Source organism: Rhinoderma darwinii, chromosome 2, assembly GCF_050947455.1.
Source record: "Rhinoderma darwinii isolate aRhiDar2 chromosome 2, aRhiDar2.hap1, whole genome shotgun sequence".
Taxonomy (NCBI): Eukaryota; Metazoa; Chordata; class Amphibia; order Anura; family Rhinodermatidae; genus Rhinoderma; species Rhinoderma darwinii.
The window spans coordinates 72,244,713-72,257,873 of record NC_134688.1 but is presented as its reverse complement, the minus strand read 5'-3'; the positions used below and the strand labels follow the sequence as shown (position 1 = coordinate 72,257,873).

General features: G+C 41.3%; 1 protein-coding gene across 1 annotated transcript in view; it reads right to left on the bottom strand.

Annotated features, from left to right (window-relative positions):
• FREM2 (FRAS1 related extracellular matrix 2) overlaps positions 1-13,161 on the bottom strand; it is a 347,973-nt gene that overhangs the window by 91,235 nt on the left and 243,577 nt on the right. Inside the window, exon 7 of the mRNA XM_075851054.1 lies at positions 7,739-7,885. Within this exon, the coding sequence (XP_075707169.1) occupies positions 7,739-7,885 (147 nt within the window). The remainder of the gene's footprint in view (positions 1-7,738; positions 7,886-13,161) is intronic.

The following is a 13,161-nucleotide window of genomic DNA, read 5'->3' as shown; positions in this document are numbered from 1 at the left end:
GTCATCTTCCAATGACCCGTGGAATTTCTGGCAAACGTGTACGGAGTAAAGCCACGTAAGAAGGAGATGGAGTAATGTGGGAATCAATGTGGCCTCACTATATAATAAAAAGCATTGTGCCGGCATCTCCGCTATGCAATCTTCCTGAACTCCCAGCTCTATCTCTGGTCATATAATCCCTCAAGCACAATTTGGTAATCTCCCTTTTTAGCTTTAACTAAATAGGATTTTGGGGGATTTGTTCTTAGAAAGAATTATTTACATGCCGCAGACTATTTCCGTAGCGGATTTCACAGCAAATCTGCGGCAAAACGTTGACGCTGATTTCACTCTATGCATTGAAAAGGGGGAAATCCATAATAAAAGTCAACGACAAATCTGCAACAGAATTGACATGCTGCGATTTAAAAAAATGCCCTCAATTCTGCACAGATTTGCTCCACTACATGTGGATGGGGTTTTCCGCAGCATGTGAATATACCCTAAAACGGAATTGAACAAAACCAGAAGCAAAAGACTGAGTAGAAAAAAAAGTAATTGGAAATTCCTCTGAATAAAAACCAAAGTTAGTCCATGGGCTGCCGTACTGTCTCCGCCAGGTACCGTATGTATCGAGCTCTGTACATATGGCATTCAATGGAACATGCCGTGTTTTTTTTCTGCCGTATTAGTACAGAGTCCTAAATAAAAATTCTCTTTATGCTTATGAAATCACAGGCATATGGCAGTATAGTAGAGGCCCCATGCATGAGAATAGGAGCCATATTACAGCTCCATACCAAATAGAGCTGTACTACAGCCGTGTGCATGAGGCCTTATGGTAGCAGATGTTGGGGTTCATTTTGCAAGGTTTTCCGACACTTGGGTTCAAGCTGGTGCGGTTTATAGCCAGCGGCAGTTTTATCAACAGAGGGTGCGCCTGCGGATGATTCAGGAGCACGCTCAACTAGGAGAGGGATATACATACAGTGCGCCTTTAATAAATCTCCTCCACTGGGTTAATATGTTATTCTGGGATTTCTTCCTAAGGATTCTCCACCCTTTCGTACCTTTTATAAAATTTGATAATCCAGTAAATCTAAAAAAAAACAGCACCCTTCTGGTCCCATAAATTGCCTGGAATATCCGCGAGGCTCCTGGAAAAAGGAAAAGACAGCAAATCTACAGGACACTGCGTCCTAAATACTCAAGTCTACTAATTCCTGATCCTCCTAGGTGTTGCCGCAGACTCTCTGCATTTGTTTAGGTGGTCAGGGGTCTGGTCTGGGGTCTATATTTAGGAACTCAGGTCTGGGCTCTGTATTTATTTAGGGGGTCTCAGTCTGTAGTTGTTTAGCAGGTCTCGGTCTATATTTGTTTAGGAGGCTGTGGTCTGTTTTTTTTCTGGGGTCTGATCTGGTGGCTGTGTAGGCAGTCTGAGGCCTGCATTTGTTTAGGGGGTCTGGTGTATTTATTTTTGGGTGAGATGAAGAAGGTCATCATATCCGCTACTTGTTATCCAAATGCTGTAGTTGGGGGCGTGTCCTATATAAATGGGCGGGACATATAGTAAATAATCTTGCATTCGCACTACATGAGCCGTTTCATACATCCAAATTTTTTATCTCTTATGTTCCTTCATAAAAGTTAGCAAATATGATATATATACAAATGTGTGTATAAAATATCTATCTAATTATATATATATATATATATATATATATATATATACATATATACACATATACACACATATACACACATATCTTCTAGAAACAAGTAGAGCTTTTTTTGTATCCTTTTTATCGCGCCTGTTATCCTGTTAACAGAATGTGATCAAAAACACACAGCAGCGGCCAAAAATAAATGTCAGTCTGTAGAACACGATAGTGTGCTCATTTTTACCATTTGGCTCATTGGAGACTGATTAGTTTTCAACACCACCCGTATCAACTTTGACTGCCAACAGACTGAAAAGAAGTACAGTAGTCAGTTCAAGGGGGGCTAGGGAGTTTGTTACAACTTGATGAAATCAGCTCAAGGCAGCATGGCTGACAGGCGCTTATGTCATGCCGGCCTTTGTTGTAGTTTTTATACCTTTGGGCATGGTTTACAATCCTCTCAGAATGGAATGGTTTGCACTGCAGTGAATATTTTTTTCTTACTTTGGTTTACAAAAGATTATAATATCATGAAATAATTTCTGCAGAATATAAATATACCACTACAGTATATCACATGCACTTATAGTTCACATTGCAGCACCCCAAAAATTTACTGGAGTGACTGCAGCTCTCCGCTATAGTCTCATTAGTGGAATTGCTGAGAGTGATCTGATGGTACAGCGGGCAGATGGGTTCTCTGCTGGGTACCTACAGCCAGCACTAGGGGGCGCTTACTGCATACTGTTTTATTATTCAGTTCAATGTATAAACAATATGCAATAAGCTGCATAGCTCCCCCAAATGGAACCTTAAAGGGGTTTTCCCAGAATCATAAATCACCTATCCACCGGTGGGACCCCCACTGATCATAACGGGGGTCTCGAACCTCCAAATCCTCCTTACTGCACCCCCCACAGTGAGGATGAACTTGAATGGAGCGGTGTTCGAGCATGCACGCTGCCACACCATTCAACATCTATGACAATGACGGGACCAGTGGAGTGCTGTACTCAACTGTTTTTACATCATTCCTATAGACTTTGAATGGAGCAGCAGGACGCATGCTTGACCGCCACGCCATTTATTGTCCTTTTCAATGTGGTCGAGCAGTAAGGATGAACCCTCTGTTTGGGACGCTCATTTTCACGATCAGTGGGCATCCCAGCCGTGGGTCCCCAGCAATCAAAAAATTATCACTTACCCTATTTTTTTTTGGTCCTGGGAATACCCCTTTAAGGCAGACAGACATTTATCCGTCAACGCTATGATCCACACTTTTACGGCAGGTATTGGCACAAACTGCACCAAAAACCGTACAAGCGGTCACATGCGACAAATTTTAGACTTTTGTCATCACTCAACAAATATGGAAAATTCAAAGAAAAGTCGGCATGGTCTCCCAGTAGACGTAGTATCGGCCACAGGAGAATCAAATAAATTGTTGTATGAGGCACAACTTTTAAATTAAAGGGATTGTCTGGGCCTAAATATATTTCAGTATTAATCATAAGTGGATCTGGATAAAGCGCGGTCATGTGACTGTGTATGGCGCTTCGCTGCGACAATATACGGGAAGAAGGGAGGAGGTATTGTATAGTCTGAGTCGCAGCTGCATTGTTTACATAGCGCCATGCACAGCTGGAGGGGACTGCATTTCTGACATATCATTTCATATCATTTCTACTTAAAGAGGCTCTGTCACCAGATTCTCAAACCCCTATCTCCTATTGCATGTGATCGGCGCTGCAATGTAGATAACAGTAAAGGTTTTTTTTTTTTAAAAGGTTCATTTTTGGCCAAGTTATGAGCTATTTTATATATATGCAAATGAGCTTTGAAATGGACAATTGGGCGTGTTTTTTTTCGTATGTCCAACTGGGCGTGTATTGTGTTTTTAACTGGGCGTGTTTACTTGTTTTACTAACTGGGCGTTGTGGAGAGAAGTGTATGATGCTGACGAATCAGTGACCAATCAGCATCATGCACTCCTCTCCATTCATTTACACAGCACATAGTGTTCTTACTAGAACGATGTGCAGTCACATACACAAGTGTCCTGATAATGAATAGACATGACCTCCTGCCTGGACGTCATGTGTATTCAGAATCCTGACACTTCTGAATCTTTTCTGTGAGATTTCCAGCAAGGTCACTGATTCGTCAGCATCATACACTTCTATTCACAACGCCCAGTTAGTAAAACAAGTAAACACGCCAAGTTAAAAACACAATACACTGGGCGTTGGACATCCGAAAAAAAACACGCCCAGTTGTCCATTTCAAAGCTCATTTGCATATATATATATATATATATATATATATATATATATATATATATATATATATATATATATATAAAATAGCTCATAACTTGGCCAAAAATGAACGTTTTTTTAAAAAAAACGTTACTGTTATCTACATTGCAGCGCCGATCACATGCAATAGGAGAAAGGGATTTGAGAATCTGGTGACAGAGCCTCTTTAAGGTTTCTGCACCTTCGTTTCAGCAACCGTGGCGGGTCTCAGAACCCGGTCCCCCACCAATCCAAACTTTTGATATGTCTCTATGACATATCAAAAGTTAAAAGTTTGATGAAAGTGTAGTTACTCGTGAAAACATGGCTGTAACATGGCTGTAACTAGAAGTTTCCGAGAATATGAAAAGGGAATCTTCCATTTGTAGTTAAATGGTAAAATAATCTGATTTCTAATAGTAAATCATAAAGTAACTTTTCCTGGTATAACAGTTTAAAAACAGAGTTCCTAAGTATCACATAACTTCCTCTAGTCATTCAAAAACTAGAAGTCATATCTGTTTCTCTAGACCTTTAAATAACTCTAGTAAGGGACAGGATTTTAGAAATAACCTTTCTATGTCCCCGAGGTTATTGAGATTGTTATGGAGATGCATCTTCAGATAGAGGGAACACTTTGGAACGGCAATCTACAACATTACACATTTAGTTGAGGAACTTTACAAATAATTGAATTTTTGCTACCTAATTTATTGCTACCATTGAGCAATGCATTATGGGAGTCCAGATCACAGCGAGACAGTAAGACTGGCCATAGACAATTCGTGGCCGCACTTTAGCTGGCAGCTGTCGCCCCCATTTTCAGATTAGCAGTGCTTGCATGTTACCTGCCATAGGAGGAACAAGCGGCTGCCTGACACCTCTGGTGGCGCTTATCTGTGACAACAAAGGATCTGAATGCTAAAACCCAACGTGCACTATTCTGATTTTTGTTGATGGCAAATGTTGGGGGACAGCTGGGTTGCCCCCATACACGTTAGGTTGTTGGCAGGATTCGCAAACATGATCTAATGCAGGGGTCTCAAACTCGGCCGGGTAAGTGGGCCGCATATAGAAAAAATGGGAAGTTGACGGGCCGCATTACTTTCAAATTTGATACAACACAAAATTATTGTTAATAAATTACTTATTTGAACTACTATAACACTATATTACTATAATAATAATAATAATAATAATACTACATTACTATGAAATTAATACTACATTACTATAATAATACTGCTAGGTTTAAAATTTGAGATATTTCTCCACGTGCTTATTTCAACAATCTAGTTTTCCAGTTTAAGTGTCGCTAAATGCAGTCCGGCGGCTCAGTTGGCAGCGTTTGGCAGACACACATGTCAAGATTGGGCAGCCCCTTTTTAGATAGTGCCACTGTGCCCTCCGTGGGTGCTGCCGCAGTGCCCTCCGTAGGTGCTGCCGCAGTGCCCTCCGTAGGTGCTGCCGCAGTGCCCTCCGTAGGTGCTGCCGCAGTGCCCTCCGCAGGTGCTGCCACAGTGCCCTCCGCGGATGCTGCCGCAGTGCCCTCCGTGGATGCTGCCGCAGTGCCCTCCGTGGATGCTGCCGCAGTGCCCTCCGCGGATGCTGCCGCAGTGCCCTCCGCGGATGCTGCCGCAGTAATGTCAGGGGCTTGCCCAGAGCTGGAGTCCCGGAGCAGAGCCGCTTCTAGCACTCTGCCTGGGATTCCAGCTCTGCTCCTGACATCACTGTCCATATATGGACAGAGATGTCAGGGGCAACCCCAGAACTGGAGTCCCGGGCAGAGCGCTAGTAGGCTCTTCCTGGGACTCCAGCTGTGGTCCTGACATCAGTGGGACTCCTGCTCTGGGGAATTCCACAGAGTCCCGGAGCAGAAACTGTACTAGCGCTCTGCTCGGGACTCCGCTCTGGGGAAGACCCTGACACACTGTCCATAAATGGACAGCGATGTCAGGGAATTCCACAGAGTCCCGGAGCAGAGCCGATACTAGCGCTCTGCTCGGGACTCCGCTCTGGGGAAGACCCTGACACACTGTCCATATATGGACAGCGATGTCAGGGAATTCCACAGAGTCCCGGAGCAGAGCCGATACTAGCGCTCTGCACGGGACTCCGGCTCTGGGGAAGCCCCAGACATCGCTGTTCATATGTGGACAGCGATGTCAGGGAATTCCAGAGTCTAGCGGCTCTGTGTCCCGCGGGCCGCAGATGACAGCCCCAGGGGCCGCATGCGGCCCGCGGGCCGCGTGCTTGAGACCCCTGAGCTAATGTGTTATAATGGACAGAGGAATGGAGCTAAACTGCCGTCTGTTATCAAGGGCCACCAGCCGATTAATGCCTATTTATTACAAATAAAGTGACCCTCCAATTTAGTTTAACCCTTTCATGACCGGGAACGTTGTGGGACTTGATACAACGTATTTGTTGTCGTTATAGCGCAGAGAACAAAGACCGCGCCAATAGATTAAACACTATAATCATACAGCGCCTGGTCTATTTCTATAGATGCCATGTGATGAGATACTGTGGCCGCTGTATGCAACATTCTTCTCTCACCTACAGGAAAAGGATTGGGATATTTTTCAGTATTTTTTTTTGTTGCACCTGATCTAATGTGATAAAAAAAAAACTGATGTAAACTATATATATACTATGCTATACATAGGAATGGTTATTATTAATATCATTATTGCTACTTATTAATAATAATATTTCTAACAATATCATCATTGATGCGGTTTGTCATTATAATCTGGTCTGTATGCAGAGTAAGGATACATTCACATGAGCGTGACGGATTTACGCGCGTCAAAAACGTGCGTAAATCTTTCCGTGTGCGTTGCGTTTTTGCATCAATGTGCTTTGGGTGTGGCATGTGTTTTTCATGCACTTGCAAGCAGTCAATGGGCGACTAGGTGCATGAAAACTCAGGCATGTGTGAATAGCCCCATTGAAATCAATAGGGCCGTGTGCTGTGCGTTGTTTCAACGGACGGCACATGAATGAGAATCATGCTCATCTGAATGAGCTCTTAGTGGTAGCGGAGAGAATCTAAAACAAGGCCAGAGATGATGAGATGGAACATTAGCCGCTACATCGCCTGTAACTGGCTGGACTGGACGCACTTCTGACTTCTGCCTTTAGTTGCACTACAGAATTAACTTAGATGACCCCTTTAACATTTGGCACATCTGCTGGCAAGTTAAGATTATCATTGCAACTTTTAATTTACAAAACCCAGTCATCTGATGTACAGTGGGATGACATAGGAATCACCGTAACCTACGTTTACAGTTCGGTACAAAACAATACTTTTCTTATTTACATTTTTTTTTCTTAATAGGAAACGTGGTGGAAAGACTTAGAGCCGGGTTCACACGTCATGGTCAAAATGCAGGTTTTGCCACTATTCGCTGCAAAACTGCACAATTTTGCTGTGACTTTAGCAAAATCGCATTAAAATGGCGTGGTTTTGCCACGATTCACGGCAAAAAATGCATTTTGACCAGGACGTGTGAACCCAGCTTTAATCTGTTGTATGGAGTGCGACTGTGAAGTCCCACCCACGTTTCCAAACTCAATATATGAGTTTCATGTGTTGGAAAAAAAAGTGGCGCAGGGGCATTATACATATATTTATCAATTTGGTGATGTCATAAACTGGTGTTAATGAGTTGTACTCCTTCATAGTGTACATAGCAAGGTTGTCAAATGTGATAATGTTCAGTCGGCAACACAGATACGCCGTTAAATTAGGATTAGCGTTAAATTCTTGGCTATATCATGGCATAAACTTACTAATGAATGATGTTTCTCCCAGATATCCTCTGCGTTTCAGAATGACCTCTAAATGCTTGGCATCTTCATTCACCACATAGTACTCCTTCTCAATAGAGATCCATGCCCAGTTGAGACGAAAATGCTGATTCTTCAGTTTATTTCCTCCTGCAAAATAGAAAAGACAGTTAGCTTCATATATTTTTAGACTGTCGTTTGGTCTACAGATCCATGAGCACATTATGTAGTTTTGGATTTGCAACTTTTACAACTGTCTGGCTTCCAAAACCCCTGGCGATCTGCTGGTAGCAAGCCAGGCATTTTTCTAGCAGCACCCCCTGCAGGAGAAATGTAGTATTACATGGCGGCCATTCAAATGAATAGCCATCTACGTAATGCACGAACGCGCTAAATCTGCTAGAGCGAGAGTTGCTCTTCGTCTGACTCATAGTTGTAAGTCCCGAGCAAGGGTCCCCCCTCTATAATGTCCATATGTCCCAATAGGGCATAGGAAAGGGGCTGTCATGGTAAGAGAAACTTTTAGGCCGCATGCACATGATGCATATTACGTGCGGATTTGCGGCACAGATTTTCCTGTGGCATATCCGCAGCATAATACAGTACCAGCAAAGGAAATTAGATTCCAAGTAATCTCATCTACACGTTGCAGAATTTTTCTGCCCATAAATTGACCTGCGATTCGGATTTTAAAATTTGCAGCATCAATTTATCTTGCATTTCCGTCTCAGAATTGTATCTGACAGTTTTATAAAAAAATGCACCAGAATCTGAAGAATAAAACATGCACCTAAAAACGCGTAAAAATACACAATATATAGGCCCTGTTCACACTGAGTTTTTTGGGGGGATTTTACCTGTGTAATTACCTGCGTTTATGCAGATTTTCTGCATCAAATTCCACACCGTGTACACATAGCTTTATGCTTAATGAAACTTTTTAAAATGCTTTCTGTTTCAAATGGTCACCATTTTCAAGAACTCTGATTGCGGTCAGTGAATGGAAACATTCTTATTTCCATAGACTAAAAAACTGATCATGTCCAACTGACATAGGTGCATGAATACCTACAAGAGAGCAGTGATACGGGAAACGGCAAGTACTTCAAGTACACAGAATATTAGAAAATTGCATCATTTTTCATTACACGATGGTTAAACAACTTAAGTTTTATTGTGGCCCCTTTAAACAGTACAACCTCATAAAGTCGACGCGGATTGAAAAAGTTTGTGAACCCCTGTATGACATGAACATCCTGTGTATCCTATTGATGTTAATAGTGCCCACTTTGCTCCTCTTATATAGGTCGACTTTTACCTATGTAGTACGTATATAGTTTTGATTCTTTGAATAGTTTAAAGTATAAAGCCATTATGCAAAGTACAACTATGTAGACACCAATATAGCAGTACTACAACATGAAATTGCTTGCTTATACTTTTATACGGAAGAGCTTTCAATAATCCAGCATGGCCTATTTCTCTGCCTGCTGACCGTCACATAACTCCGTCCTCTGTGATCTCTGTAACGTAAAAGCTGCTTTGATAAATGAATGATGAAAAATAATCTTATCTCAGGACCTTGTAACACATGAAATATCTTTTTTGGTCTCATTGATCTTAATCGAGACTTAGGAGAAGGTCAGATGTGCCTCATTGTTCCCTTTATCTTTACCGGAAAGAGGATTTGTAAAGGCGCTTCTAATTTAAAGGGGATGGGGGATTATCGAATCATGAAATGTGACAGCTGGTAGTCTGAAAGAACCACTAGAACCCAAAATGGTGCCTATTCACATCAGATGGCACAAAAAGGAAATGCAGCTGATTTTACTTGTGATACCCTCAAAAGAAGATACCAAATGGTATCCATTAAACAATAGGCTATAGATAAGTATGTCTTTGACGCATAAATGTTTGACACTTACAATATTTGGCCTTGCCAACTAACCCTCTATTTCACATTCTGTGCCCATCAGAAAGTGGGCATGTGAAAGTTACCAATCAATCATTTATTTTTTATTATTCACTGGTAACCCTATAAACACACAATTTTAGGAATTGGTGAATAAGACGACTTTTGGTAAAATCGTGGGTTTCCGTGGCTATCACATGAGCGCAATGTTTCTATGTGGGAAGAGTTGTTTGAATAGACACTAGACTCCAATATCTTATGCTAATCGAATAGTATACCCAATATACAACAACTTTGGAATATACTTAGGCCTAGTTCACACAGAGTTTTTTGCAGGCAGAACTGCCAGCGTTTTAACACTTTTTTTCCATGTATTTTGCTGCTTTTTTGGACGCTGCCATTAAATCTAATGCAAGAACCGCAAGCAAAAAATGCAGCAAAAAACGCTCAGAAATTAGCGCCACAGGTTTTTTCTGCCTCCCATTGATTTCAATGGAAGCTCAGAGGCGTAAACTGCTTTAAGAAAGAGCATGTAACCTGAAAAAAAACCGCCTCTGCCTCTTATTGAGATCAAAACGCGAGTACGAGCAATTACGTCTGAAATGCAGGAGCTGTTTTCTCCTGAAAACAGCTCCGTAATTTCAGCTGTAATTGTCGATATCGTGTGCACATACCCTAAGTGTCTCTCTTCCTGTGATCTGCTGTCCACCCCGTTGTCAAACAAAATCCGGCTCTAGTTACAGATGGACTGCAGTAAGCAGGGGTGTCTCTTTTCACTCCCTGCCAATACAGGTCTATGGAGAGGGGAGCTGGAGCAGGAGGAGGTAGCAGAGAGAGAAAGAGACACATACACTCTGCCCATGCAAGTCTATAGAGAAGGGACGGGGAAGCATGGGGAGGAAGCAGGAGCAGAGAGAGTGAGTCAGACACAGACATACTGCCAATACAAATTTATGGAGAGTGGAGGGGGGAGCAGGAACAGATGGAAAAATACCCCAGTGCTGGATTCTCAGTTACACTCTTTTGAGCACATAACTCACTAAATTAAGATAACCCTTTATCCTGCAGCCCCTATTGAAAATCACAGATAACACACACGGATATAATATAAGCTGTGCTCTGCTACATTTTACAACTTCATCTCTAGTACACCTGTATATCTGCCTAACTCTAGTGTATGGACTACAATATGTAGAAAAGGTCACGAGTACAATTAGAAAAAAAGGCAGGTAGAGTAGACATGTTTGGGTGTTAAAACAATAAGCAGTGCAGTCATTTGTCACTAGGATCCACGCCCTATGTGTGTGTGTGTGTGTTTTTTTTTTCCTGACAAACACCTGGCTCAGAAGTCTATAAATACACTGCCTGCAGCTACAAGCACTTTGTGGAAGACTGGATGTGCATTCTTAAAAAAAACCTCCTGCCCTCTAGGCAAATAGTCACACACTAGTGTAATTCCTCTGGTGGCGCCAGACTATTTCCTGCGCACTGTCAGATTACTGGATATGAAAACAAGGGCTGACTGCCTGGGTGACTATGTGAGAGTACAGGATCATACCTGACAGTTGATAAAAAGGTGTGGTGAACAGGATTAAGTACTGGATTGACAAGGACGTAGAAACGAATGAGCGCAGGTTGTTCTGTTCATAATACAAACTATTCACCTTAAATACTTTGGACTGAACGACAAACCAAACAGATTTTTCCACTCAAGAAATTGTGCTCATTCAACCTTGCCTTTGTGTTTTAGGTTTCGATCTGTATAGTATATAAAGTTTTTCTGTTAAGTTAAAAAAATATAATAATGATAATTAAGAGCATTTTGGACTCTTAAAGAGACTCTGTCACCACATTATAAGTGGCCTATCTCCTACAAAAGGAGATGGGCGCTATAATGTAGGTGACAGTAATGCTTTTTATTTAGAAAAACGATCTATTTTTACCACTTTATGAGCGATTTTTAGCTTTATTATAATGAGTTTCTTAATGCCCAAGTGGGCGTGTTTTTACTTTAGACCAAGTGGGCGTTGTACAGAGGAGTGTATGACGCTAACCAATCAATGACCAATCAGCATCATACACTTCTCCCCATTCATTTACACTGCACTAGCGATATAGCTATATCGTTATATGCAGCTACATACACACACTATAACATTACTGCAGTGTCCTGATAATGAATATACATTACCTCCAGCCAGGATGTGATGTGTATTCAGAATCCGGACACATCTGAATCTTTTCTGTGAGATTTCCAGCAAGGCAAACGTAATCTCGCGAGATTACGATGCCTCTTTAAGCCCACAGAAACAATTGGATATATTGATGGATCCTTTCTATTACAAAGAGGAGTATGTAAAGATGAGTATGTTAAGATGAGTATGTTAAGATGAGTATGTTAAGATGAGTATGTTAAGATGAGTATGTTAAGATGAGTATGTTAAGATGAGTATGTTAAGATGAGTATGTTAAGATGAGTATGTATGTACTAAACAAATCTCAGAATTTAAATGGTAAGCTTACCAATTTTACATTTTTTATTCAGATTCTACCCCGATTTTGCAAGAATTTACCATGATGTGTGAACACAGCCTGACAGGCCCAATAGTGGTCATCTGCCAATTAATAAATGGTAGCTTGGCATCTGGGTGGCTATTCTACTGTCTATAAATTGTTTGAAGAAAGAATTATGGTTGGCAAGAATGGGGTTTTGTGTTCGGCAACAAATAAAAGTGCAGATATTAAAAAATGTAAAAAACAAAAGTAAGTAAAACTCATATAAAGGGTAGATAAGCATCAGGAAGGCAGGCCAAAATAGAATAACATTAGATCTGCTACTATACTATTGAAATCCTTAATCATAAGAATTTTCTAATTGCTTTTCTAAGTTCTGTTTCTTGCTTCTAGTCTTCTGAAATACCACATTATATTGAAGTTCTGTGAAGGGAACAGATGCCAGATTATCAGATTTTCTGGACTATCAGATTCCATTTAAAAGGAATTTCACTCTTTGTACATTATTTCATAAGGACTCACTTCCAAGGCTCCAAAGCAAAATCTGTAATCGCCGCCCCCCCCCTAACTATCACATGTCATTTATACCGGTCTCCTCATATGGGGCAGAGGACCCTTTTGGGCCCCCTCAGGCTCCAGGGCCTATATACAACTGCACCTTCTATAGAACAGTATTTACGATATCTTGGCTTGGTTGGTAAGTAACTTGTTCCCAATTATAAACCAGAATAAAAAAAAATATGCTTATTAGCACCACCAAAATTATCTTCCTCAGGAATTTTAGTGATAAGTTTTTTATCCTTTCTTTCAAGGGGCTTTGGCACAAGAACACATGAATACCAAACCCGAAGGCGGTGGAAAAATGCCACGTGCGTTATTTTTCATTTATTTCAGATTAATTGCGTAGTGTAATCTTGACTACTTGATTTTTAATAATGCTTGAATAGGCGGACTCCTCAGAATCTATTAGTCAGCCCATTAATGTTAGGGCAATACAAGA